General features: G+C 47.3%; 1 protein-coding gene across 8 annotated transcripts in view; it reads left to right on the forward strand.

The window, feature by feature from the left end:
- The first annotated feature begins 5286 nt into the window (after positions 1-5286).
- ARHGAP17 (Rho GTPase activating protein 17) overlaps positions 5287-27715 on the forward strand; it is an 84449-nt gene continuing 62020 nt past the window's right edge. For 5 of the 8 annotated variants that reach the window (XR_006604549.1, XM_045072711.1, XM_045072713.1 and 2 more), the window contains exon 1: positions 5288-5465. Coding sequence is in view for 7 of the 8 variants with exons in the window: in XM_045072711.1 (XP_044928646.1) it covers positions 5413-5465 (53 nt within the window). In the remaining variant the exon portion in view is untranslated. Of the gene's footprint in view, positions 5466-27715 lie in introns of all 8 variants that reach the window. The other 3 variants (XM_045072710.1, XM_045072715.1, XM_045072716.1) reach the window with 3 other exon arrangements.

The following is a 27715-nucleotide window of genomic DNA, read 5'->3' on the forward strand; positions in this document are numbered from 1 at the left end:
TATTTGCAGCAGGGAAGGAACATCACATTGTTATTTCAGTTCACCCTGACAGCAGAACGCATTCAAGGGAGGCCAAGAGTGGAACCAGCGAGATCAGTAGGCAGTCTACTACACCAGTTGGAGACAGGAGTGGGTGAATCAGAAAACTGACAACAGGAAGTCAGGGAAGGAATTACCATATTTGGCAGGCTGAAGATACAGCAAAATGGAAAATCAGTGGAATAAGGTCCTTAAGGAAATGTGAGTGGATCCTTTCCAAGGTATAATGGGGCGCTTTTGGATCCAGGCCCCCCAGTCACCCTGCTGCGAACACCCATGGGCTCTTGACTGTGCAGTCACAGCTGGTCTTCTCGGATCCCCAGCGTGCTTGCCATCAACATCAATGCTTCCTGCCGTTCAGCATCAGCTGCCTGGAAAGATCCCACGAAGAGTCTCCTTAGGAGGATTTTGTCCACCATTCCTTCAGACTGACTGACTAAGGTCATCAGTTTCTTCTGTGTGTCCTCCAGGATTTCCTGCTGGACCTCATTCTGTTTCTTGAACTCTTGGAGTTGGTCCTCCTTCACCTCCAAGTCGGCATTTGTTTGATGCAATAATCTCTGTAAGGACTTCAGTTTTCCTTCTAGGGTGTCTGCCTTTTCCATCCATTTGGCCAGTTCCAGCTTCAGGTTCACTAGTCTTCGATCACAGTGCCTTCCCTCTTCCTGGGAGTCAGCAAGCCAGAGCAGTTTCCTCCTTCTGCTGGGTGACCACGTGCAGCTGCTCCCGCAGCGACTCTACCTGCAGCCTGGCTCTGTGGCTGGCCTTTTCCATGTCAGCAGAAGACAAAACGAGTTTTCCCTGCAAGACCATCACTTCCTCTCTCAGCCGAGCCACTTGGTCTTCTGAGGCCAAAGCTTCCCGGTGCCGAGAATCTTTGGCTTCTGCATCAAGGTGCCACCCTCTCTCCAGCTCCTGGGTTAGGCACAATTCTCTCTCATGTAACTGGTGAACCTCCTTCTGGAGGGCGCAGGATTCCACTTCTTTCTGTGTCAGTGCCAACACGACGTCATCTCTCTCCTGTTGACACACAACTGTCTTTTCCTGCATTGACCAAATGGTGTCGATGAGCCGGTTCAATTCTCCAGTCTTGCCCTCTTCTTTCTCTTGCAACAGTTGCTCCAAGGCCAGGGCCTTCTCTCTCATCACAGCATGCTGGGATGCCTCCTCTCTCCGCATCACTGAAAGCAGCCGATTGTCTCTTGCAACGTTTGATTTTCCATTTTCTTTTCTCTAGATCTTTCCATGATCTTTGCATTTTCCTCTTTCAGCCAACACATGTCCATTTCAAAATCTGCTATCCTCTCCTTCAGATTGGTGACTGCCTGACTCAGCAGCTCGTTCTCACTCAGCTGGCCACAGAGCTTCTCCTGTGAAGAAAGCAGCTCCTCACTTTTTTTTTTTAAGATTTTATTTATTTATTTGACAGAGAGAGATCACAAGTAGATGGAGAGGCAGGCAGAGAGAGAGACAGAGAGAGAGAGAGAGAGAGAAGCAGGCTCCCTGCTGAGCAGAGAGCCCAATGCGGGACTCGATCCCAGGACCCTGAGATCATGACCCGAGCCGAGAACAGCGGCTTAACCCACTGAGCCACCCAGGCGCCCCAGCTCCTCACTTTTTACTTGGATTTGGAGCTCCTGAGCCTGAAGGGAGTTTTGTAGAACGGCCTATTTCTCCTTCTGCTGCTCCATGTGGGAATCGGCATCGCTGTGTTCTTGTGGTTTGCCTTCTCTTTCCCCGGTGGCAGCCCCTGAAGCAATCCATCTCTGCTGATCTTCCTGGAGGATTTGAATCATTGTATCTTTTCCTCGCCCTGATTTTCTGAGCTCTTCTACCTCCTCTTGGAGCACCTAAGAAGACTCACTCACTAGGTCAGACTTCATGGCCTTCAGGGAGTCGGCGGCCCTGCGGAGTCGCTGGAGGGCTGGAGGAAAATCACATCAAGGTTCCCTAAAAGGAGGTCCTTGGCAAAGCTCCCCGATGCGAAGCTGAAGTTGGGCCAGTTCCTTCTCTAGCTCTTGTAAGTTTATTTCATGTCCCTGGTAAGTTTGGATCTGGTCAAGAGAGACTGTCTGCGGTTTCAGAACGTTCTCGCTGTTGGGGCACGCCCACGCCTGCAGTTGTCGCAGATGTGTCTGAAGCTGGGGGGACTCACGCTTCAGATTTTGGACGGTGGTCAGCACCTGCTCTTTCCACTCTTCCATGATCTTCATTCCCTGTGTTAACGTGTCCCGTTCCTGGAGAAGCTGCTGGAACTGATCGATTCGAACTCCTCGAGCCTCATGACCAGGGCCAGGTGTTTGCAGGATCCTCAATAAAGTCTGGCATATCTGACTCAACGCAGCCACTTCCAGGTCTTTTTCTCGAATCACGTGTGACAAATCCCGAATCCTTTCTCTACACCCCTCCTGGCTGCTGCTTTCCACTCTCGTGGACAGTTTTTGGTTTTCCTCTTGCACCCTCTGGAGGTCTGCTTCCTTGGCAGTAAGTCGATCAGTCATTTCGTGATAGTCCCTTTTCAGATTGCTATTCTCTCTCATCTTCTCATTTAGGACAACCAACACCTGTTCGCTTTTCAAAGCACACTCTTGCAATTGCCGCTGAAGTTGTTCCACGCCCGTTCTGGCTGTGAGAAGCCGCAGGGATGCTGCTGGAAAGACCCTGAATCTCCACATCCTTTTGCTGGATGATCCGAGTGAGTTTCCCGATCTCCTCTTTGGAGAGCCGATCCACTTGCGCGGTCAGTTGGACGTTCTCTTCAGTGAGAAGCTTCGTCTCCGGGTCCTGTTCTTTGATTCCCTGGACTAACCTTTGAATTTCGACTTTAGATGGATCACGCTCTTCACTTCTGTTCTCTCTGGGAAGAGGCTGGCTTGCTCGCACTTCCTCATCCTCACAGGGTTCTCTTGGAATTTGCGGGCTTTTGTCGGGCAACTGGGCTTTCAGCTCTTCTAGCATGACTTGCAGATTCCGAATCACCTCGTCTTTGGCTGCGAGGAGCTGAGCACGTTTAGTGTTCAGTGTTCATCTCCTCCTGCCAGTGTTGAAGACGGTCCACTTTCTCCTTCTGCTCCTGTAAGGACTGAAGCAGTGCTCTCTTCTCCTGGTGCTGGTTGTGAATGATCTTCTGTTGTTCTTTTATTTCCTCTTCGAGATCATCTTTTAACTTGTTGAGCTGAAAGACCTCACACTCTAGTTCTACAATCTCCTCTAGGATTTTAGGGTCAACCAGAGGGACAGTGTGACTCTGTTGTGTTAGGCGCTCTAGGTCTCCGTCCACATGCGGATATTCGTCTGTCATGGATAGGAGACGCATGTCTTTGTCCTCCATGGATGGCTGTAAAATGTCACTGCTTCTTAAGGTTTCGGTTGACTTACCGAATTCCTCCTGAAGCTCTGGCCTTTCTCTAAGCTCTTCAATGTACACATCTTGCTCTCTGACCCATTCTGTCAATTGCTTCTGCTCCTCTAAAGCAAAGGACAGCAGTTCCTTCGTTTCTTGATGGTCGGCGTCCATCTGCTCGATGGACGTATTTCCAGGTCTTTCTCTTGACCGAGTTGAATGAAATGCACATGCTCTACCAGTGACCACTCTTTGAGCCTTCGCTCAGACTAGTTTGTCTCTTCCAACAGCTTCTTTTCAGCTAGACACAATTTCGCCACTAACTGCCCTTTCTCTATTTTTAAAGCCCTCATAGAAATGTTGTTTTCCAGAGAATCCTCGTTGTGCAGAACAGATTCCTCCAGCTGATGTCTTACATCTTGGAGCTCCCAGACCAACTTTTGCTTTCCTGCTCGGAGATCTGAAGCAATGTTGTTCAAACTGTCGTTCAGCCGCTGCATTTGTGTAAGTTGTTGCTTCAACCTTCTGAGCTCCATTTCCCTTTCCTGAAGAAGGTCACGGTTCACGTTCCCAGCAGAGTGTTGGTTTTGCAGGTTTTCCACCTGTCGTTGATAGTCCATTAGTTGTTTGTGGTGCTGGTCAGTGAGGTCTGCTAGTTTCTGCAGGTGGACGTTTTGTAACACCGCCACTTCCAGCTGATGTTCGTCCAACTCTTGCATCCGCTGCCACTCTAGGTCTCTGATATGGCTCTTCAATTTCCACACTGTTTCTTTGTTGATGGTATTTGGTCCCTGGGTGAAACACGAGCACAACTTCTTCCAATGAGTCACTTCAGCCTCCAGTGTTTTGATCTCATGGAGGCGTCTATTGATCTGTGTCTGGGCTGAGATGACATCAGCCAAATCCATGGCGTCCCCAGGGAAAGTCCCTTTCCCCAGTACATGTTTATATCTGTTAATATCGGAGATGTCACTGGTCAAAGAGGTCTCGCTGCTGTCCACAGCCCCTAGGGAATGGCCGAGGCCAAAGCCTAGGCACCAGCCCAGAACATCTGATGGCCATACAACTGCCCTGGTCCGCGGTGGGAAAGTGTCCAGCGCAGTCAAACTACCCCGCCAAGTGTCCCAGAACCCCTGCCTGTGCGAGGCTAAGAATCAAAAGCCAACTGGCATTTCCAGACAATGCCTGCGTGCCCCTCCCTCACCCCAGCGCCTGCTGGTCAGGCAGCTAGGAAAGGCCATGTCTCTCTGGCCAGTGGTCCCAGTCCCCGCCGCTCATCCCCACGACTTCCCACGCCAGGCCTGGGCCCCTTGCCTTCCTTCCCCTGCTTCGGTGGCTGTCCTGGTTGGGCCCCTAGAGCATGCTCCTGCCTGACTGTCCCCAGGTGCCTGCCCCCAGAAAATGCACCCGGCCCTCAACTTCCTCCTAAGTGGGATGACAGTACACAAAGTCCTGTAGCGTGAGCTTTCCACACAGCAGTATCTTTTTAATTGAGGTGAACCGTACACAGTCACAGGCATCCATCCAGCTAGGAGAGAGGATCCTATGTGCATTTCACAGATGTCTACAGTCGCGCAGAGGACGGCCCTCACGGAGACTTTGGATATTTCCAGCCTCTAGAGGCTCCAGAGCGCCCGTCAGTCCTGCACCGACAGCTCGACCCTTGCCTAGCCTTGGTGGTTCACCGGCAGATGAAGGAATGCGCCACGCCTCCGTCCTGTGCGCCTAGACCAGGCAGGGGCTTGCGGAGGACGTTGGAGTTGCCTGATCCGCGGGTCCTCCGCTCTGCACAGTGTGGCCCAGGTCTCTGGCCGCAGAGGTCCGATTCCGCCAGGCGGCCTCCGCCTGGAGCTAGTGACTGGCGGGCCGTGCGCTGCCCCGGCGGGCGGCGCCGGTGGAAGTGACGCGGCGAGGGCGGGGCGCGGGCCTGAGAGCCGCCGCCGCCGCTGCCCGGGCGGGGAAACGATGTAGCCGCGCCAGGTCGTCCCCCCAGCTGCCCGGCCCCAGCCCCGCCGGCCGCCGCCGCCACCATGAAGAAGCAATTCAACCGCATGAAGCAGCTGGCCAACCAGACCGTGGGCAGGCGAGTGCGCCGATTTGGGCCGGCGGGGATTGCGCCCCGGTGGGGGCCGGGGGCGCGTCGGGTGGGGAGCTGCGTAAGGGGCCGAAGGCCGGATCCCGCGAAGGGGCTGGGCGGGGGCGGTCCGGCTGCTCCTCTGGCCGCGCGCTCCCGTAGGCTGCCGCACCCCGCACCCCGCACCAGGCACAGGGGCTCCGGGTCAGGGCTGCGCCCCGCTGCGGCCTGGAGCCTAGCTGGGAGCCGCCGCCCGAGCTCCCGGGAAGCCACGGGTTGGGTCGGCCTTCCGAGACGCCCCCGGAGCATAGGTCCCCGCCGCCCATTGTTCAGGCCCCACCGAGCATCGCCTTTGGGGGCGACTGTACTCTAACCTTCCCCTGCCCACCCCCGGGGGTTTGCCCTGCGAAAACCCCTCACGGATGTGCGGTAGGCCCGGCGGCCGCTCTGCTCTGGGGGCGGTGTTCTCAGGCTTTCCGGGTCTCCCCGCCGCTTCAGACCCTCCGCCTCCTGCCTAATGGCAGGAAATAATTAAGGGGCGATCAGAGCCCGTCGGATCCGCCTTGGGGAGTTTCTGGCGTCCAAGGAGGGACTGTAGAGGTGCTGCTGCCTCCAAACCGGGGGCCTCTGTGGACCGAAGGGCCCAAGTTCTTGACATGGAGAAATTGGCAACTGGAAGGAAAGAATGGTGGAGACGCCTTAGCTGACTTTTATTTTATTTTTTAAGAGCTTTTTTGAAAAGCCTTTCTCCCTCTGGGTTTGGAAGCAGATCCTTCTGCGTTCGTGCCTGGACAGGAAACATTATCCAAAATGAAATGACAGCAGAGACCGGGGTTTGTAGACCATCCGGCTGTTGGAACAGGAACCCCTGGTGGTTTTCTCATCACCTCTCCTAGAGGTGATGGTCATGTGCCCAGTTATCTGGGGCACATCTTTCAAGGTCTTTTAGGGCAGTTGGCTATACTGGATCTACTGACTGTTTATTCTGGGATGAGATATGAAAGTGTGAGTTTTCCACGGCTTTTGCTTTTTTTTTTTTTTTTTTTTTCAACAGTTGAGTCAAAGGGAGAGTTTGGTTCGGTCAAAGCACATGTGATAGTTCTTTTTTGTTGTATGTACCAAAATACTTTTACTTCCCCTCCCGTTTTCTAAATTTGCCTTGTACTGTTTCAGTTCCCCGTCTTCCCCACCGCCTAACTTTTTGCTTAGTGGCTTCGTTTTATTGTTTAATTTGGTTGCTACCCCACCCTATGATCTTAGTGTGCACTGATTCTGTTTCCAGAGTTGAAGCCTGTTCCCTAAAGCCTAGCGGTGCCTATTTTTCTGTCATTTGTAGGAAATGATAGAAATAATGCTGAGAGGGAGGTAGACAGGGTCAGAGTGGGGGCAGTGTTTCAACCAAGAATCTGTAAATGAATTATAAGATAATCCCTTTTGAGTTTTCTTACTCTCCCCTTTGCATTTTTAGTAACATACCTTGTGAAACTCATATTTGGTGAGTGTCAAGACAGATTAGTCACATTGTCATTCTGACCTGTTTTTACACTGTATCAGGAAAGGGGTGTTTGCTTGTTTTGTGCAACCTTCTGAGCCTTTTCAAGCTTCCAAACCAGTCAGGGTCTCTTTGGTCCTAGCTTCCTCTGCCGCAGCTTCTGTTTTCACACTTCCATTTCGGCCATAGATGCCCTGCTTTTAGATTCCAGAGCAGGCTGAGGATTCCTACCTAGTCACCTCTCCCTGGAATTCTCTGGAGCTCATTTCCCCATACCAGCTGTGTAGCTGCCTCCTACTCCTTCTTCAGCTCTCCAGGCAAAGGTCTCTGCCTCTAAAAGGCCTCACTGTTGCTCCCACAGAGACTGGAGGACCTCCTCCCAGGGAACTTTGATAACTCCACACAGCACCTGGTTTTCTATAATGGAGTGGCCTTTTTACTTGTTCTTGTTCTCCAGTAAATGAAATGCCTTGAGAGAGCCCTTGCTGCCTTTCTCTTTCATTTCGAGCCTCTGCTACGGTGCCTAGCATTGGGCGGAACCTCTACAAAGATTGTCAAATCAGGGGTCAATCTAGTTCTTACCAGTTCACCCTGGCGGTGTGAGCCCAAGTATGGGAAAATGAAAACTGGAGAGAGTCAATGGTGATTCATGCTGGACTGTAATTCTGGCCCTGACCTTTGACTGTTTGAAAATCTTTATTGCTCGATGCCAGTGGAGGCCGGTGGAGGCTGAGGCGACTACCGAGCTATGGAGGGTGTGGCAGTTATGGTCCCAAAATCCAAACTGTTTTTCTGGGGAAGCTTCAGCTTCACTGCTGTCCATTTCCTTGATGTATTTATATTTCTTCCACTCAAGTTATTGTAAAAGTCTCAGGAGGAAACACAGAGGCAGAAGAGAGCAGAAGAGAGCCTAGAATTGTGATTGTGTGTTACTATGTTATTGGTAGACACCAGAAACAGGATTCTGGGTGCATTCAACTCAAGAGGAAGGCTAGAAAGCAAAGGTCTCCTGCACCCACGAGTGAAGTCATGTGTGTGGATGCCCATCATGTATGTTATCCATTCATAGAGCCTTGCAAGGCCATGTTCTCTACCCAAGAACGGGGACCTCGTGAGGAACCCTACAGTGAGGTTCCATGGGACCTCATGGGGGAGAGTCAGGAACGGCCGGAACCAGGCAGTTCTCCTGATGTGTGTGTCTCCAATGGGAGCTGGAGGGTGTTTCAGAAGATAGTTTGCGTAGCACACACGCCAGGCTGATTTTGTGGTCTCAGGAAAGGTTTGTCCCAAAAAAGAGAATTGGGATGGTTGATTTACTAAGGGGCACTTCTTGAGCCCACACTGCGTGCCGCTGCTCAAGGTATTAAAGAAGTGAAAGTGAACACAACCAGGTTTCTGCCCTGAAGGGGCTCCGTAGCTTTGTGGAAGAGATGGACAAACAAGAAATAATTATAGACCATTAGGTAACTGTTTAAAGAGGGACAGTAACACTCCACTCTCAGTGGATGGAGAGAGGGACCAAAACCAGACGGACAAACTGGGAGAAAAGTGGAGCAGCCTTTCCCCGCATCTGTAAGCACTTCTTTCCATTTTCTCTCCTATCGATTAGGACTCTTGCTTGTAAGAGAACCCGACTTGAATTGCCTTAAGCCAAGATGGGAATTTCATTGGCTCCTATGGGACCCAGAGAGTCCAAAAGTAGTGTGGGTGCAGCCAGGGTTTTTGCTCTCTAGATAGGCTGTGTCTATCAGGAGACACCCCTGCCTCAACCCAGTTTTCCCTCCTCCTTAGTTCAAGTCCCAGAGGGCAGAGAATGCTTTTCACTGTGACCAGAGGTCCAGGATTGACTCTGAATGTGTCTGGCTGGGCCCCATGCCTTGCCCTGGAAATGGGAATGGAGTCAGCCCCACCCAAACCACAGGGACTGGGAATGGGACAGCACTGGCCCCCCCGAGAGCACTGGGTGCTGTTCCCAGAAGGAGGGGAGAAGAGGTGCTGGTCAGGATACAGTAAGTATCACATTGTGTCTTTTGTAGTCCTGCTCTAAAAAGAAAAATGTATTTTGACAATCTCCAGGTTGGATAGATAATTCATCAGATGCAGGTGGTACTTTTTGGCCGGTGAGAGTCTGAGTGGAGGAAGGCATACACCAGCGTGAGGAACTCAGGGAACCCTGAGTTATGAGGTAGAAGTGTCAAGGAGCAAAAGAATCTGAACTCTTTTGAGTCTGACCTAGGAGAGTTGATGACCTAGGAGAAGCCCTGGAAGGGAGTTTCTCTTTGGGGTTGGTTTGTGCCAAGGCTGAAGTACTCCCTGCAGGTCCGAATGCTTTCCTAGATAGTAGCCTTTAGAGCAGTCAAGGATACAGACTCCAGGTTGTGGCAGAGTGACTTAGAATAGGTGAGGACCCCATCGGTGTGGGGGAACCTCACCGATGTTTGTCTCACCAGAGGGGCATGTGGGAACATGAGCCCAGTGTGGCCCAGCCTTTGGGGTTTTGGAGAAAGGATTGAAATCTGGATTTTCATGAAAATCAGGTGGTACTGAATGCAAATTAAACCACCACCATGACATTCTCAACAGAATCTGTCCCTGGTCAGACTTGGTCTGGGTGTGGGTCACTAGTTGGCAATGGCATGTGTAAAAGGATCAGGAGGTTAATGATTCCTCGCAACAAGTTCCAATTTTCCTTTTCTCTCCTGTACCTTACCCTGACATGACTGCATTCTAAGTTCCTGGATTTTTGGAAGAGCTTGTTCTTTCCTTTTCCAAAAGCTTTCAAAGATCTTATAGTCATACTCATCGATAACTTATCTAGTGGGTTTGCTTCCCAAGTGTTGTCCCAAAGCACCTGGCTTGGCTCTCAGGGCAGAACTCGGGGCCGGGGCTTTTGACTTTGGATCCCCCATGTTTCTGACGACAGACCCTGGCCTGGCTGCCTTTTCACCTGATTCGCCAGGGAAGGGTTGGTGCGGATTCAGTGCCTTTGGTGCTGGCTGAGCTGCTGGGCTGTAGGCTTTGCATAAATGATCTCACCACCTTCTCCATAGGAAGTCCCAGAGGTGATGTTATTTATTCCCGATTGAATGATGAGGAAGGGGGGACTCAAAAGAGGTCATCAGGCTAGTCACTGATAGAGCTGTCATGAACCAGAAACCAGGTCTGGGATTCCAAAGCAGCTGTAAGTCCAGACTTCACGTGGGCAACTCTTCTTGGAGGAAGCCTGTGTTGGAGTCATGCACGGTGCTTTCATAAAATGGGGGAAACTCAGAGTTGGATGTTGCTCATCTTACCAGGGATGGTCCCCTGAGGGGCATGTGGCAGTCTCTGGAGACATGGTTGTTGGTCAGGACTTGGTTCGTGGAGAGGGGTTGCTCCTGGCATCTGCTGAGAGAGGCCAGGGATGCTGCTGACCATCCTAACATGCACAGGATGGCCTCACCACACAGAACGATCTGGTCCCAAAGGTCAAGAACGCTGAGGTTGGGAAACCCTTATCTAGTCCTTTTACATTCTCGATATATGAATGGCCAAAACCAAAGATCTACACTGTTTGCTTGCGGGGTATCGATGTGTTCTGTTTGGTTGATTTCTCAAGTATGTAAGTGTTTATTACAGTCATTAGCCCATATTTAAAGATTTGGTGTTTTCCCATGAAAACCTGGATTAGCGGTTCTTCTACCATCATGAAGGCCTAGCAATGACTAGTGTTGTTCCCTTGTACAAGGAGTCGTGGCTAAGTAGCTGCTGTCCCCTCTGTATCAGGGGTCAACTGTCCATTTGCCCCACTCCCTCCTGGCTTGTTTTCCTGTGTTAGATTCCTTGCACACCCTTCCCTAATCACAGAAATCTAACGACCTTTCCCAGGAGCAAAAGACTCATTGCTTCACGAGGTAGCCCACTGTGTTAGGGACAACACAAATTCTCACAGTGACTCAAAATGCATCTCTGCCTGGGCATCCCAGGGCAGTCCTCCGGTGCCACAAAGAATCAGCCCTTTTTGTACTCAACATCATAAACCGTATCCTTCCGTTTGTCAGCAGGAACCTTCTACATCCCTTACCTATTCCACACACTGATTTCCTCTGCCTTTTCTAAGGGAGCTTGGAACAGGGTTTCTGAGAAAACAGAGATGATGATGCTCTCTGTTTGCTTCAATCTGAGTGGATTCCCATCCAGAGTCTGCATAGAGCAGAGGAGGAAAGAAATCTGTCATCCTCGCAATTTCTCTTGCATGGCCTTGTTATACACTGAACATACTGTGAAATCCTGGAATATCAAACAGAGTATTTATAGGTTTAGTGAAAACCCATTGTTTGCTGAAACAAAAAGGAATCCTAAACAGATGTGGCCCTGGGGCATCGGGTTACCTGTGAAGGCAGCATGTTATTCTCATCTGAAATGATCTCTGTGTTAGTGGTTCCCAGTATGTCTGCGGCAGACCCTCCCACCCCATCCCCCCACCTGAGGGACCTGACATTCTGGTGTCGGGTCCCAGAATTTGTATGTGCACCATGCATTCTTTTTTTTTTTTTTTTAAAGATTTTATTTATTTATTTGACAGAGATCACAAGTAGGCAGAGAGGCAGGCAGAGAGAGAGGAGGGGAAGCAGGCTCTCCGCTGAGCAGAGAGCCCGATGTGGGGCTCAATCCCAGCACCCTGGGGTCATGTCCTGAGCCGAAGACAGAGGCTTAACCCACTGAGTCACCCAGGCACCCCTGCACCATGCATTCTTGTCAGACTGTAGAAGTTTGGCATATATCATTCTATTTCTGTTTCTCAAATACAGGTAGATGCCGCAGTAATTAATCAGGTATAAAATCCATTTAAAGTATTATTACACTCCTGTCTGCTTTGTCTTTATGTTAAAATAGGAGCCTCTTTTTTTTTTTTTTTTATTTATTTGACAGAGAGAGAGATCACAGGTAGGTAGAGAGGCTGGAGCAGAGAGAGAGAGAAAGAGAGGGAAGCAGGCTCCCTGCTGAGCAGAGAGCCCGATGCGGGACTCTATCCCAGGACCCTGAGATCATGACCTGAGCCGAAGGCAGCGGCTTAACCCACTGAGCCACCCAGGCGCCCAGGAGCCTCTTTTTAAAAAGTTTGAGTTAAGGGAGGTTAGTCTATGATGTTCCTATCTTTCCAGGGCCCTAGTGATCTGAAGGGCCACTGCATAGCTGTCCTTGTATTTGGATAGAGACATGTCCCCATTCTTCTGTCTTCTCTGACCATTCCCCTGGGTGATTCAGCACCTTACAGCACCTTACCACCTTACAGCTGATGGCTTTTCAGCTTTGTGTTTTTAGCCCTGGCACCTGTTCATGCCTCCATTGATCTTCCTCTTGAACTTCTCCATTTGAACTACATCCTCAAATTGGCTTTCCTTCCTTGTATTCCTTAGTCTATGGGTCAGTAAACTCTGGCCTGGAAGCCAAATCCTGCCCACTGCCTCTCTGTTTTTTTTTTTTTTTTTTTTAAAGGTTTATTTATTTATTTGACACAGAGAGAGACACATACACACACACAGTGAGAGAGGGAACACAAGCCGGGGGAGTGGGAGAGGGAAAACAGGCTTCCCGTGGAGCAGGAAGCCTGATGCTGGGCTTGATCCTAGGACCCCGGGATCATGACCTGAGCTGTAGTCAGACGCTTAATGACTGAGGCACCCAGGCGCCCCACCACTGCCTGTTTTGTGGGGGGGGGGGGAAGGTTTATTGAAACCCAGGCCTGCACTGTCCCAGCAGAGCTGAGCAGTAATGAGTGACCGTACAGCCTGCCGAGCCCATGCTGTTTACAGGAAGTGTTTGCAGAACCCTGCCCTGGCACTTCGAATGCTACATCATCTGTGAGTCCCCCTCTTTCTCCTCTGTGTTCTTTATACTCAGGCTCTTCCCCTGTCCTGGTAGTTCTGCCTCTGGATATCTTTGAGTTAATCTCTGCCTCTTGATGGCCTTAGTTCAAGCTTTTTTTTTAAACCTGGACATGAAATTGTCTTCCAGCTGGCTTAACTATCTTGAGCTGGATTTTATCCCTTCTGTGGGACATCTAGGCCTCCACTCTGGTTTGGCATGGCTAGTCACAATTTTATCATAGCCATTCCTCTCTAAATGATTTTCTTCTGATGAATTCTCTGGAGTCCAGAATCATGACATTGGTAGGGGATTAATATTGATGTGGTCACAGTATTGCTAAATTGCTTTCTACATGATAGGGCTGTCCTTCAGTTTTAGCACAGCAAAGGATGGCCCCTGGAATGCACATCATTGTACAAGCCGTGATGAATGTTCTATTTCACCGTTATGCTAGTAGCATTTGGTGTTGCCCTAGAAATCGCAACCTATTTACATTTTTTTCCACTGAGGTTGAAATGATTGAAATGTATTTGTATTTCTGTAGGAGTTTTCTGTCTGTGTCATTTGTTCATTTAATTGCCATGGAATTAATGTCCAGTTGTTGATGTCTTTGTTCTGTTACCAGTTTGGTTCAACAGACGTCTATTGAGAACCTGTCAGAGGCTGGTTAAAAAGATCATTGATTCCTAGGATCTTGAGTCGGGAGACAGACCTACAAGCAGATAATTCCAGTACAGCCGGTTGTACCTATTCTAGCAGCTCTTGGGTGTTAGTAAGGAAATATTAATGCCATATCTTGATCTATTCATATATTGCAATATAAATGAGTTAACATTCTTATCCTTGGGTATATTGCATAATAAGTGCAGGGACTGTACCTTGAGGGAATCCATTCATGACCATGTACATATTTGATACAAGTTTCAGAAGATAAGGCAGATTCTGTTGAAAACCTGATCTTGTGATTTATAGAACACATTGCTTTTTAAAAAAAATTTTAAAAGATATTTATTTATTTGAGAAAGAGTAAGAGAGAGGGCACAAGTGGGGAGGAAGAGGGAGAGAAAAAGGGAGAAGCAGACTCCCCACTGAGCAGGAGCCCAGTGTGGCCCAGGATCCCAGAACCTGAGCCAAAGGCAGATGCTTAACCTGCTGAGTCACCCGGCACCCCAAAGACACTGCTTTTGAATAAGTATAACATACTTGTAGCCAGTGATGTGAAAACAATGCTAAGTTCATCTTAAGCTCTGCAGGCTGTAAGACTTGTCTCTAATGTCTTATTATTTCCTGTTAATTACAGCTTATTAATGATTTGCATAAGCTGCTTCCTTTTGATTAGTCTGAAGATATTTTTCTTGGACTGCCCTTTCCCACAGTTCCTTTTAGGTGTCTCCCTTATCAAAGATACTCTCTTCTAGTAGTCCACTTAATCCCTCCTTAAATGTTTTATTAGCATGTCTTCTATCATTTCCAAGCGAGCTAGCCACATTTATGCCTCCTAAATAAAGAATTTAAATCATAAGTGGTAGACTAAGTAAATAGGTCCTCAAGTGAATATTAAAGTTTTAATGAATCAATGCTCAGAACTGCCCAGAAATTCTGAACAATGATCAGCTACCCGTGACCCGTCAGTGTGAACATTTCTAAGTCTACCAGCTTGTATTTCACATAGTCACTGGATACTTTGAGATATGTGGGCTGGACTGGCCAGCTGAACCCATGCCCATCTGTACCTTGGGGAAATAACACCAAAGTGTTTCTACTTCACTAGCTCTGTTGGGTGCTAGGGTAGATGGAGCATGGACACTGGCTTGGGTTTCTGCGAAGATTTCTCTGACACGTGACACTTGAGCAATCTTGATAATAGGAAGTAGAGATGATGGGTCATCAAGAACTCCCAGAAGGAAGAAAAATTCTCAGGAAACCTAATCCACTGACATTTTTTCCTTTAACTTAATTTTTTTTTTTAAATCTATACATTAACTCAGTATATTTTGTCTATAAATTGTCTATATCTGATTGCTAGCAGTGGGAAAACTCTGTCCAGCTCTTATTTTCAAATTAGGTAGGGAACTAACTTTTTTTGTAGATCCATATGTACTAAAGCCCAGAGTGACTGTGGTGTTGAAATTCACAAGTCTCTGCATGCAGCCCCCTCCAATAGATGGAGCAAGTTGGTTCTTTACAAAGTTTTTAAAAGCTGTGAAAGCAGCATACTCTTACTTCCTTTGCCTAATAAAAACTGATGGCCATCTTTCCCCAAAGGAGACAATTTTGTTGTATATTGAAACTCTGTGGTGGCATCATTTCTCAGAGAGTCACTTTTAATTTCTTTAGTTTTCATCATACTCGGTCATCCGCTTTTACAACCTTTTCAGTACTCTTATTGCTTTTGCATTCTTGGACCCGCTAGGATGCATGATGGTCCCCAGACAACCCCAAGATGGCAGGACTAAAACACACGAGCACCTATGATTGTGGACACCAAATTTTAGAGACCGGCGGTGTTGACTGGCTTTTGTTCTCATCTGTGGAAGACCATGGGTAGAAAAGCTTCCGTGCCAGTTTTGGGGGATCATGGTTGAGGACCACTGCAGTAGAATTGGGGAGCCTGTGTATGCACAAGTTTGAGAAAGTCAAGTGGGTGCTCTAGGAGGACCCCTCTGGTGGCAGGTGACTTGGGGCTGTGGAAGAAGGGGATGGTTGGGGGTAAAGTGTAAGAAACTGTTCCAACAGGCTAAGGAGGAGTAGGACTATGGCGTGCTGACTAAGTTGCAGATATTTAGCACCACGGTGTTTGGGGAGAGGAAGGGAGAAACTGAAGGGTTGAAGTGATTTGGGTTGTGGCTGGATGTTATCTGCTGAAATAAGTCACACAGCGATTCCTCACTTCCATTCATTTCTAATGCTTCTCTTTCTTTAAACATGTAATTCTCACGCCGGCTTTGACTTTTTGTTGGCTTTCTTTTCATTCACTGACTTAGGGCTTTGGGTGTGTGTGTGTTTGTGTGTGTGGACACCACACTGTGCTAATAATAACTACCAATGAGTAACGTGTTTCAAATCTGGCAAAGCTGGTCTTCTTCAGCTTTTTTCTTACTCAGTCTCTCCTCCTTCTGTATAGAAATGAATTTTGGTATTCCTTCGTTTCTAGCTCCTAGAAAAATTCACTTATGATTTTGATTGGTCTAGAGCTCATTCATGCACATAATATTTGTTGGGTACCTGCAATGGTGTAGGTCCTGAGGATATAAAAGCAAATGCATTCTAGGTATTTATGGCCTAGCATATCTGTGAACTAAACCTTAGGGAAGGTTGATGTCTTTTCCGCATGAGTATGGCATAACTCTTTACATACAAAGCTTTTATGTGCTTCCTAAGTATTTTGTTATTGTTGGAAATAGTGCCTAATTAGTTGGTAAACATGAGTTATGTTCATGTTTGTATATATATTTACTTTACTAAACTAGTTGCAGCTGATCATTTTGTTACTTCTTTGAATTTCCAGGTATATAACATTATCCGTCATGCTCTTATTTCTTCTTTCCCTATTATTTATTTCAATGATTTTTCTTTCGTTTTCTCATTTAATGGGTTAGACTCCAAAATAAAGTGTAGCTGTGTAATTGTTTGCAGCAATATTGTATAAAGGTCATGTGATTTCACCTCTATTAGGCATTCCAAAAATGTGACAAGAACTGGTAAAGCCCTGTTTAAATGCAAATGTCCTAATCTGAGTGGTTCCTGATGGAAATCTACAAGCCTTTTCTCTGTCTTCTTGGAGCCACAACACCTTTTAGCATGTGTGACGTTTGAGCTTAGTCATAAGATTGGCAGGTGTGTGGCTTAAAGGCAGAACACTGAACTTGTGGTAGTCCATCCATATAGAGAAAACAACTGCAGTACGCTTGGACTGAGGAAGGAACTGGAAGAGAAATTTGAAATGGATGGAGCACTGGATGTGGTGCATAAACAATGAAGCCTGTTACACTGAAAATAAATTAAATAAAAAAAAAATATAGAAAAAGCAATCTACATTTACAGAATCCTAAAAATATAAAAAAAGAAATTTGAAATGGAGCAGATGTGGAAATAGGTTAATATAACTTCTAAAGAAATGGTTAGCACGTGATGGGGCGGTGGACTTAATTGCAGACTTTGACTCTTGGAGCAGTCTTGAGGAACAGAAACCTTGCTACACTTTGATTTAGATGGAGGTTCCAACAGCTCTCTACCTGAAAAAAAAAATCATTCACACACATAGATTTGCATATAATTTCCCGGACTTCACCGACCTCTTCAAGCTCAGGGCCAAGAACCCTAGGATTAAAGAATCCTGTTAGTTCCTGGAGAATAGTGTAGCCGCAGTTCCCGCTTTATGACAGGTATACGTCTCACATGTTCTCCAGAACACACACTTGACCTCTGTGTGGGAGCCTCCCCCAGAAAAGCCGAAAGGGTATATTCTGGATGATGAGATGTGGCGATCACCTTAAAGTACTTTCCCTGAATTACCGGCTTCTTTTGGCAGTGACTTCATTCCAGAATGTTTTCAAAGCTTTTAGATGAAGACTTTGAAAACCTAAAACCACTCTAGGGCAGCTGGAGTATGGTAAAAGGTGAGCTGGACATGTGTTTATGCTGTCCACCTGCTGTCTCTCTGACCTTGGCTGCCTGAGCCTCCCGCTGCGCTCCCACGCTGGTTAGACAAGGCTCCTGATACCGTACAGGGACCAGCCCTGATAGGTTTAAGAAGTTGGCACGAGGTACGGAGGCATCATAAGACAGTGAGGAAGCAGGAGACAGCAGGTTAGTACTGGAAAGAATAGGCAGGTTATATTTCACCTCACCACCGGGGACCAAAGTAAATTCCAGATGGATTAAGGGTTTCAAGTAAAAAACCGAACCATAAAATAGAGGAAAAGATGGAAAGTTCTTCATGCTCTGGCACAAGAGTGCAGAGAATGAATAATAAAAGGTAACCAATAGATTCACAGCCACCCAATAATTAAACTTTTGTCTGTCATATGTCATAGTTAAGATGATGACAGATGACTAGTTGGAGACAACTGAGAGCAGCCACAATGGAGGGTTAATGTCCTTCGTGTATAAAGCTCTCTTATCAATCAGTTTAAAGAAGTGCTCTTTAATGAGCAAATACCGTCAACAGAACGCTCACAGATGACCAGTAAGTGTGTGAGACTGGTTTCAAAATTACAGCTAATTGAAGAAGCACAAAGCTTTGAGACAACATTTCTCACTTACCAAATTGGCAAAGCTCAAAATAATGATATGTTACTGTCTTGGGAGAGCCGACAAGGGCTGTGTTTATCCAATCATACTCAGGTGGGAATATAAACGGGCATTCTTTTCCAGAAGGAAATTTGCTATTGCATTTTAAGAACCATTTCTGAGATTGGAACCTGAATCGTCCACAGTGTCCTCCAATCTCTTATCCTCTGGATCCCTTTCCCAAAGAGTCTCCCTCTGTGCTTTCTTTCTTTCTTTCTTTCTTTTTTTTTTTTAAAGATTTTATTTATTTGACAGAGAGAGATCACAAGTAGAGAGAGAGAGGAGGAAGCAGGCTCCCTGCCTAGCAGAGAGCCCGATGCGGGACTCGATCCCAGGACCCTGAGACCATGACCTGAGCTGAAGGCAGAGGTTTAACCCACTGAGCCACCCAGGCAGCCCCACTCTGTGCTTTCTTAAGTCCCCTCCTTCTCTGGCCTCAGTCAGTCATAGTTTGGGCTCTGACCTCACACTGCCAGCACTCCGTCCAGCTAGCCTTTCTCCTGCCATCCTGCAGCCCGACAGCCCTACTAGGTCATCTCTTGGGATGACCTGGGATGCAGGGCGTGGTCCAGAAAGCTCATCCCACTTCCCAGGGCAGGACGGCCTAGATGTTCTGGCCTCTACGCTCAGCTGGGCTCGGAAGACTGCCTCCCTGCCCTTGGCTCCGTTTCCTATCCCGTTTTCCTAAGTGCTTTTGCCAGACTTTGACTTTTCTCAGACCCGCTCCACCCGACTCCAGACGCAGCCACTCCCCTCGGATGACCTGCCTCCCTGTTTCCAGAGAAAACTGGCTACTGTCACCCTGGCCAGGTCCCTCAGGCTCAAAGGAATCAGTCTAAGTGGTGATTGCCCCACAACCCCCATGAGCCGCTGTCCCCAGGGCGGGGGTCGGCGGGGGAGCTTACCCTGTCCACTCTGCATTTCTAGCTTCCCTCTCTCCCCAGGCTCTTCCCAGCCATTTGTGATGTTCAGGCTGTTGTTTCCAGTTCTCTCCTTTCCATGCAGGGCTTTGCTGCTCTGTCTGCCGTCAGTGCCCTGCACGCTGGCTCTCAGGGAGCATTCCTGTCCCCTCTGCCACCCTTGCAGTTTCAGCCAGCCCCCCATCCTTCTTCGGGGGCACCCCACGCCCGGCTTCTTCCCTGCCCTCCCTGGGCGCTGCTTTGCTGTTCCCTGCTCCACCTGCCCTTCCACTGTGTTCCTCATCAGGCTGCTGTGCTCAGCCTTCCTATTTTATGCAAATCTGCACTCCCAGCGGACCCCCCCCCCCCCACCAGGCATTGTTGGCCACTCCTGCTGGCAGCACGCTCGGAATTTTCTCTGCAGATGCATCTTCTGTGGTTCAGAACCACAGAGCAAAAAATCACACCGGACATCTCCACCTGCATGTTCAACAGACCCCTTAGACCCAGCGTTTCCGGAGCTGACCTTGTTGACCGCACCCTCAGAGCCTTCCAAACTGTCCCTCCGGTTGAAAAACCTCACTCTCTAGCCAGTCACTCAAGATAGGAACATGGCGATCATTCTAGGGGATTCCTTCTCCCTTCCCATCCTCGCCACGTCATGAAGTCCTGCTTATTGTGTCTTTGTAACAGCTCTCTGTCCCCTGCTCTCCTTACTCCCTGCTCTAGGGTGGACCTCCCTTTTCTCACTGGGTCTCCTACACTCGGGTCTCTTAATACTCACCTCCTCAGTTGCCCCGCCCCCCAGTATGTCTTCCCCGCCCCCCTTCCACGCTCTTCCACACTGTTGCCAGAAAGATCCTTCCAAAAAAAATAATTGTAATACTGATAGCTTACATTTATTTGGATGCTTGCTGTGTACCAGGCGCTATTCCAAATGCTAGTCATGTATCAACTCATTTAATACCAAATCAGTACAGTATTATCCCCTCTTACAGGTGAGAAAACGGAGGCACAGAGACATTCGATAACTTCTTTGAGGTCACAGAACTAGGAAGTCCGTCTCCAGAGTCTCTGCTCTTAACCACTTATGTCATCACCATAACAACCGTGTTTTTGAGCTTTCAAGGCATTAGCACTGTGTGTATATTATCTCCCTTCAATCCACTCAATTCTGTAAGTTGGCAGTTCTTAGTATTTCTGTTTTTAGAGACAAGGAAATGGGGGCACAGAGACATTAAGTAACCTGCTCATAGTTGCACAGCTTTTAGGTGGTGGACAGGGCTTTGACCCCCAGCAAATGTGCTCTAGGCTCTCAGTCTTAGCCAATGTACCTGCTCAAAAGGAGTGAGCACCTTCTGAACTCACCTTTCTGGGAGTATTTCTCTGTTCTTTTAGAGCTGTGGGTAGCAAAGAAGGTATACTTGTATAAAGATGTTCTTGTTAATAGGAGCATTTGTGATCAGAAGAGACCAGCACCATGATCAAGTGGTATCCAGAAACGGGGAAATGCTTTGCCCCGTGACGCCGTAGAAATTCCTCTGTCAGTGTAACATGCTCCATTCTGACTATTCTCTGTCCTGCCACTGTATGAATTGACTTCATAATTTGGAATTTTTCATGACCCCTTAGGAACACAACTATCATAATAACATGTTAGAGCACAGCAGGTTGACCTGTTGTCTCCACTGGTAAGTTCCTGAAATTATCCATGATAGGAAAATTCTCTCATGACTTAATACACTAGAGGGGACAGTTTAAGGTCCTTGACTGAACACGTGTGTATTTCTTCTCTCTCATTAGAATCCATTGAGGGAGTCATGGGTGGTTCAGTCGGTTAAGTGTCCAACTCCTGGTTTTAGCTTAGATCATGATCTCAGGGCCGTGGGATTGAGCCCTGCATTGGGCTCCGAGCTCAGGAGGAGTCTCCTTCAGGTTTTCTCTCTCCCTCTCCCTCTGCCTCCTTCCCCCTCTCAAATAAATAGGTAAATCTTTGAAATCCATGGAAATGCTAGGAAAGGTATTTTTTTTTTAATTCTTGGGAATTAAAAAAATGTGATACTGAAAGCCATTCAGAAAAAGTTCCAGATGACTGGTTAAGTAGGTCCGTGGCTGAATATAGCAAGTGCTGTTTTATTTGTTCATTCATTGTCCAAGACGGGACAATAGGATGTAAGAAAATCCTCAGAAAGGCTATTACATCCATTAGGAAAAAAAAAAAAAAAGCAGGCTACTGAAAAAAAGACACAGAGTTCTTGGAAATTAAAAAATCTGTCACAGGGTGTCTGGTTGGCTCAGTCAATTAAGCATCTGCCTTCAGCTCAGGTCATGATCCCAGGGTCCTGGGATCGAGCCCCACACTGGGCTTCCTGCTCAGCAGGAAACCTGCTTCTCCCTCTCCCTCTGCACCTCTCTTTGCTTGTGCTTTCTCTGTCAAATAAAGAAATAAAATCTTAAAAAAAAAAAATCTGTCACTAATTTATTTACAAGTCCCAGGGAACTAAAAAAAGAAACAGCCTTTAGAAAGGAAGTAAAGCAAGTTTCAGTGTTCTTTCATTTTTCAGGATATAGGACTCCCCCAAAGGTACATCATCCGGAATAGCACTGATAAACCAAAGAAGAGTTAGTTACGAGATCATTATAGAATCAGAGGCACATCCTTTCTCTTCCTGCAAATCTCCCATCCTATTAATGTGACCAAGTTATGTTGATTTTCACACAGAAAGACTGCTATCTTTTTGCCTTTCTGGCAATCGTAAAATTTATTATTATTAATATTATTATTATTATCATCTTCATGGTTCTTAACTGGAAATAGTTTGCCCCCCCCACCCCCTCAATTTGGCAATATCTCCATATGTTTTTCGTTGTCACCTCTGGGGAGAGGGAGGCATGTTGCCACACTGGCTTCTGAGCATGCAGGAGCCAGGGGTGCTGTGAACATTCTACAGTGCTCTGGGCAGCCGCCCAAGAAGGAATTATTTAGACCAAAATGTTGAAAGTGCAGGGTGGAGAAAGAGTTAACTCTAAATTGCCTAGCCCCTTGCAACCAGACCTGCTTCTTAATCTCCCAAGACGTCAGAGACCTGAGAAGTTAAAAGCTGTACGCTGAAAATTGGCAGTCTCCGTATGCTAAACTAGCCTAATACTTTACTAGAAAGTAGATAAAATCTCTAACATTTCTTGTGCCTAATCTGCTGCACAGTGAAACGGAAGGTGTGACATCAGGAATGGTATTTAGCCTGGGGGTGGGGGAACGTCTATAGTTGGAACGATTGGTACATCTTTCTGTCATCATTGTCAGTCTCTCTGGTTCTCTTTCCCAGGGAGCATGGGTGTAACCTTCTAGTTCTCCTTTGACCAGGGCTGCAGACAGCCATGACTAATCAGCATGGGAAGTAAGAGCTCTTGCCACCTTCCCTAAGAAATTTCCTCACCCTGGACTGGTCCAGAGCAGATGTCAAATGCCTAAATTCTTTCCTTCTCCACCTCTCTATCCTTCCCCTTAATATGACAGTGCTGTGGTGAGGTCTTCAGGAGATGAAATCTCTTTAGCCGTTGTCTCTGAAAGATGTCTTTCTTTCAGGGTTTTCTCGCTAGCTCAGTTGGAAGAACAGGTAACCCTTGATCTCGGGTCGGGAGTTGGTGCTCCATGTTGGGCACAGAGATCTTGTTATTTTGCCTTCATCTTTGAAATATTTGCATTTGATGTACAATTATAGGTTGACTTTTTTTCTTTCAGGACTTTAGAGTGTCATTCTATTGTCATTTGGTCATAGCGTTTCTGGATGATGTGTCAGCCATCATTCTTACATTGCTCCCCTGCCTGTTAAGTACCTTTTTTTTTTTCCCTGTCTACTTTCAAGATTTTCTCTTTCTCCACAGTTTGGCCTTGATCTTTTTAGGTGTGTTTTTTTTGTATGTGTGTTTATCCTCCTTGGGGTTCTCTGAGTTTAGATCAGTGGATTGTTCATTGTTTGTTAAATTTGGAAACTTCTGGAGCATCTAGGTGGCTCAGTATTGGAAGTTTCCTTTTAGTTCTCCAACTTGGCCCTCAGACTTGAGCAGGCCCCATGCACCCAAGCCTAAGGGGTCCGGGGAGTGGGGGCAAGTCTTCTCCCAGAGCTGTATCACCTTGTGTGTGTCCTTCCTGTGCTCTCCCTCTCACCTCTGTCCTCACGGCCTTAACAAATCCTTCTGCTACCCAACATCCAAGCATACAGCTCCACCTCGCTTATTGGGTCTCAAAAGCCATCACCAGTTTCAAAAACTTTCCTGGTATCTTAAGTCTGCATCAGATGCCCTCCCATGTTTTCAAACCTCTGGCACCTTAATGACTTCTCAAAGCCCAGGTTTCTCATCTCCAGAAAGGGCACAGTAATAGCATGGGTCACACTGTTATCTTGAGGATTCAATGAGTTACTACATGTAAAGCACCTGGAACCCAGAAGTTAAGAACAGGGTCTTGGGGAGCAGAATTGCCTGGGTTCAGAGCCTACCTATGAAAGCTTGAGCAAGTCTGTTCACTATTCTCTGCCTCAGTTTCTTCATCTATAACATGGAGGCAACAATACCTACCCCATGGGGTTCTTGTGAACATCAAGGGGATTAATTCTTACCAAGCATGTGGACCAGTGCCAAGCACCTTTCTAGGGTATGAGCTCCCTAAACATCAGCTGTGATAGTGATGACAGGCTCTACACTCAGAGGCCCTGGGCTTCCCCAGGCATAGCACTCATCGCACTGGAGTCTGATTGCTGATTTTCCTCGACAGTCATCGAGCCCTGTCAGAATAGGGGCCTTGTCTCTTACTCATGATGGCTCACGGAAGGGAACCCAACAAATATTTGTTCAGTGACTAACCTGATGAAAAGGTTAGTGGCAAAGCATGCATGACACCCGCCTGTGGCTGAATGTAGTGACGGGCCACATAGCTTCACTCAGAGAACATTTTATTATTCTGAATATCCTTTTGAGAAAAAGGCATCATTTAAAAAAAAAAATCGATATTCTGTTCTGAGTCATCAACAGCGTCCTTCCATCCATCAGACTGTGGTGTTGGAACATTCTTTTCTTTGACCTTTAAAAAAGGGCAAATGAAGATTTATGGTGTTCTCCATCCATCATCCATTAAAAGCAGCCTCACCCCATTTTTCCAGGTGAACATTTTTTTCCCCTTCATTTTGTGCACCATGCTAATCATAGAAATTTCTGGGCTACCTCTGTGATGTGTATTCCTTGTAGAAACTTTGAGGACCCACAATTACTCCAAATTCTCAGCATTGCATGCCTTTTAAAAATATGTAACGTTTCTTGTTGTTTATAGAGAGACAGCCCTGCTTTTGCAAAGCACAGTTTTGAAGGTTTCAAATAGTTTCTTTTCTCTCAAATATTCTGTTCTATTATAGTCTCTTAAAAGTTGTGTGAGATGGTTGGTGCAAATATAAATAAAGTGAGGTACAGGAAGGTCAGGGGTTGTATTTTTAGAGCATATGGTTAGTTTGCTGGGGACCTAGGACTAGGGTCTAGCACGAAAACAAATCAAGAGAGTCAACTTTGGTCAGTGACCTTAAAATTGCTCTCTTTCTGAGGGTCCAAAGACTTTGGTTCATGTGTAATTTATTTAATGAGTGTCTGCCCAGTTTCCACACCCATGAAATAGAGGTGAAAATTGCCCCATAAGCGTATATGACATAATAAGATGAAATCATATCTGCAAAAGGGCTTCCATAAAAGAAAAAAATGTACAAATGCAGACTTAATCTAGTATTGGAAATCTGGTGATCAGCTCACTTATGGCCCATGAATTCTAGTTTCTATATCTGATTCATTTCTTGATCAGAAAGATCTCCATGTTTTATGGGTTTTTTTTGAACTTTTTAAAGTGTTTTTCAAGTTGATGGTTTACAGTCAGTGATTCAGCCATGCCTTTTCTGTTAAAATAGCAGCATATCACTGGCCAGCATCAGACTGGTAGGGCTTCGTGCCTTTGTTCTTATTCATTCCTTGAATCACGGCAGAGGTCCTCCAGATGTTCTCCTACCTTTAGCCTGTACTGTGCTGTCAGAATTTGCATTCTGAAAACTCAAATCTGATGCCACTCCACTGGGGAGAAACTGTCAGTGGCTCCCCATGGCCCCCTGCTTCCTGATTCTTTTCAGCCTGATTCTGGGCCCAGGTGCAGGACCCTCTCTCCATTCCGTCGCCCGTCCTCTTGGGTGTTCTGTCTTATCTGAGATCTGCTTAGGCTGTTTCACTGTGAAGCCTTTCCTGGCCTCTCTCTCTGCTCCTAGAAACATTGACTGAAGTTGGTTGTTTATATTGCTGTCTTTCTTATTAGCTGCCGAGGGCGGGGACTGGGGCTCATGTCCCTCCTTCAGTCCTCCCCAGTTCTTGACATTTAGAGAGAGTCCATAAATACCGGCTGAGTGAATGAGGACCCGAGTGGACCATAGTGAGGCTGCGCTAAGGTGGTTTCTGTGCAGAGAGCTCTCTGGCCCTCCATGAACGCAGCTGGGACTTCTGCAGGCTCAGGACCAGCAGGTGCAGAGGGCTGACAGTGATCCTGTGGTGAAGGGTTTTTTGCTAACTCACCACACACCCAGTCTGCATGTTTCTGTGCATTCTGTGCCCATGATTCTCTTCGGTGGCCTCCAGCCCACGCGGGGTCACCACAACCAACCCTTTGTTGTGATGAAACAGGCTGCCCTCCTCCCGCTGGAGGTTCGATGCCACTCTGTGTCTTTGTGTAACTTCTGGGAGAAGCCAGAACAGCCTGGTCACTGCAGAAAAGTCTCTTCCAGAGATGACCTAGCTTGGGAGCTCTCTGAAGGAGGTGGTGGTAGGTCATGATGTTCAGAATGACTCATGCCCCAGGTGCTTCATGGGGCGCCAGGGACCATGGCAGTGAGAGAAATGAGGTTGTGGTGTTTGTAAAACAGTCCCTGGGGTGGTGGTATTATTATTCCCATCATTCCCATCTTACTGGGGAGGACACAGACACTCACAGTGGTAGAGCCCAAGCACTGGGATTCATTGCCAGGTCTGCCTGACCCTAGAGCCCTAACTCAGCTCGTACCATATTCTGCCTCCTCCTTTGCCTATGGTGCAACTTAGAATCTGCTGTCTGCCGGCTTCTTATCACTCAGCTCACCCTCCTTGTGAAGGTAGAGTGAACTCCATGACGAGCCATGTACATCAGACCACGTACCAGGCAGTCTTGACATAGCAAGAGCTCGTCTGTGGCCAGTGCCAGAGGGACACTTCTGACTGCTTTTGCTACTGCCAACCACTTACTACTGGACCCTCTTTCTGTCATGTTCTGGTGGTTACTCTACTACCTGCTGGCCTGGTACCCTGACCCTTCTGACATGGGGGTTCTCAACCCTTGCCACACTTTGGAATGGCTTGGGAAGCTTTAAAACAAAATGCCAGGTGCCCCCCTCCCCTCCCTTCTGCCACGGGGTTCTATTCAGTCATTCTGGGTTGGGGTCTAGGTATTATTATTATTATTATTATTATTTAAAGATTTCATTTTGACAGAGAGAGATCACAAGTAGGCAGAGAGGCAGGCAGAGAGAGAGGAGGAAGCAGGCTCCCTGGTGAGCAGTGAGCCCGTTGCGGGACTCGATCCCAGGACTCTGGGATCATGACCTGAGCCAAAGGCAGAGGCTTTAACCCACTGAGCCCCCCAGGCGCCCCCCAGGTATTATTTTTAAAACAACTTTATTTATATGTCATAAAATTCACCCATTTTAAGTTTACAGTTCAGTGATTTTTTTTTTTGAGTGAACTGACAGCGTTGTGTAACTATTACCACCATCTGATTGGACAACCATTGAATCACCCCAGTAAGATTCCTCATGTCCCTGTCTAGCCCATCCTTCCCTTCTAGCTAGCCCTAATCTACTTTCTGCCTCTATAGATTTTCTTTTTCTTTTAAAGATATTTATTTACTTATTTGAGAGAAGAGAGAGAGCAGAAGGAGAGGGAGAAGCAGATACAGGGGCTTGATCCCAGGACCCCAAGATCATGATCTGAGCTGAAGGCAGAGGCTCAACCAGCTGAGCCACCCAGGCCCCCCTAGATTTGCTTTTTCTGGCCTTTTCTTAAAAATGGAATCATCTGTATTATATTTAAAGGCCTTGGGGTATAATGCATAGCCGTGGTTGAGAATCACCATTATCGCAGACTTTTTTTTTTTTTTTTTTAACTACTCTTCCCTGGATCACCGTGGCTCAGAGAAATCAGTAGGCGCCTACTAGGGCGGTCTTCTAGATAAGTTGCAAGTGTAATGGGTCCCTCAGATAAGCTATAAGCAAAATGGATCCTGGCCTGAGAACTTAATGATCATTTATAACCTGCTTTTATGGAAACATGCTCTTGAAAGTCCAAATGTGCTGACTCAGGAAGAAGCATTTGGAAGAGGGCTTGCACAACCTGTCTTAAGATGCAGAGGGCCTCCCGGCCAGTGGCCCGAGCACTAAGTCAGAGCCGAGCCCTTGAATTTGTGTGGCCTTGCCTCTGGCACGTCTGCTTCCAATTTTTGTGTGTGGCCATCCAGCTCTACCTGGCCTGGCCTCTTTGCATTGGGGTGCCAGTAAACTGGACCCCCTCCCGGATCTCCCCCACCCCACAGGGTTTAGCTCCACATGCACTGTCCACAGTGAGATCCTTGCAAATCGCTTGTGTTTCTGCCTGCTTGAATACATTTTGAAATCTCAAAC

The sequence above is a fragment of the Mustela putorius genome, unplaced genomic scaffold (assembly GCF_011764305.1).
Source record: "Mustela putorius furo isolate JIRA1106 unplaced genomic scaffold, ASM1176430v1.1 tig00004041_pilon_pilon_pilon, whole genome shotgun sequence".
Lineage (NCBI taxonomy): Eukaryota > Metazoa > Chordata > Mammalia > Carnivora > Mustelidae > Mustela > Mustela putorius.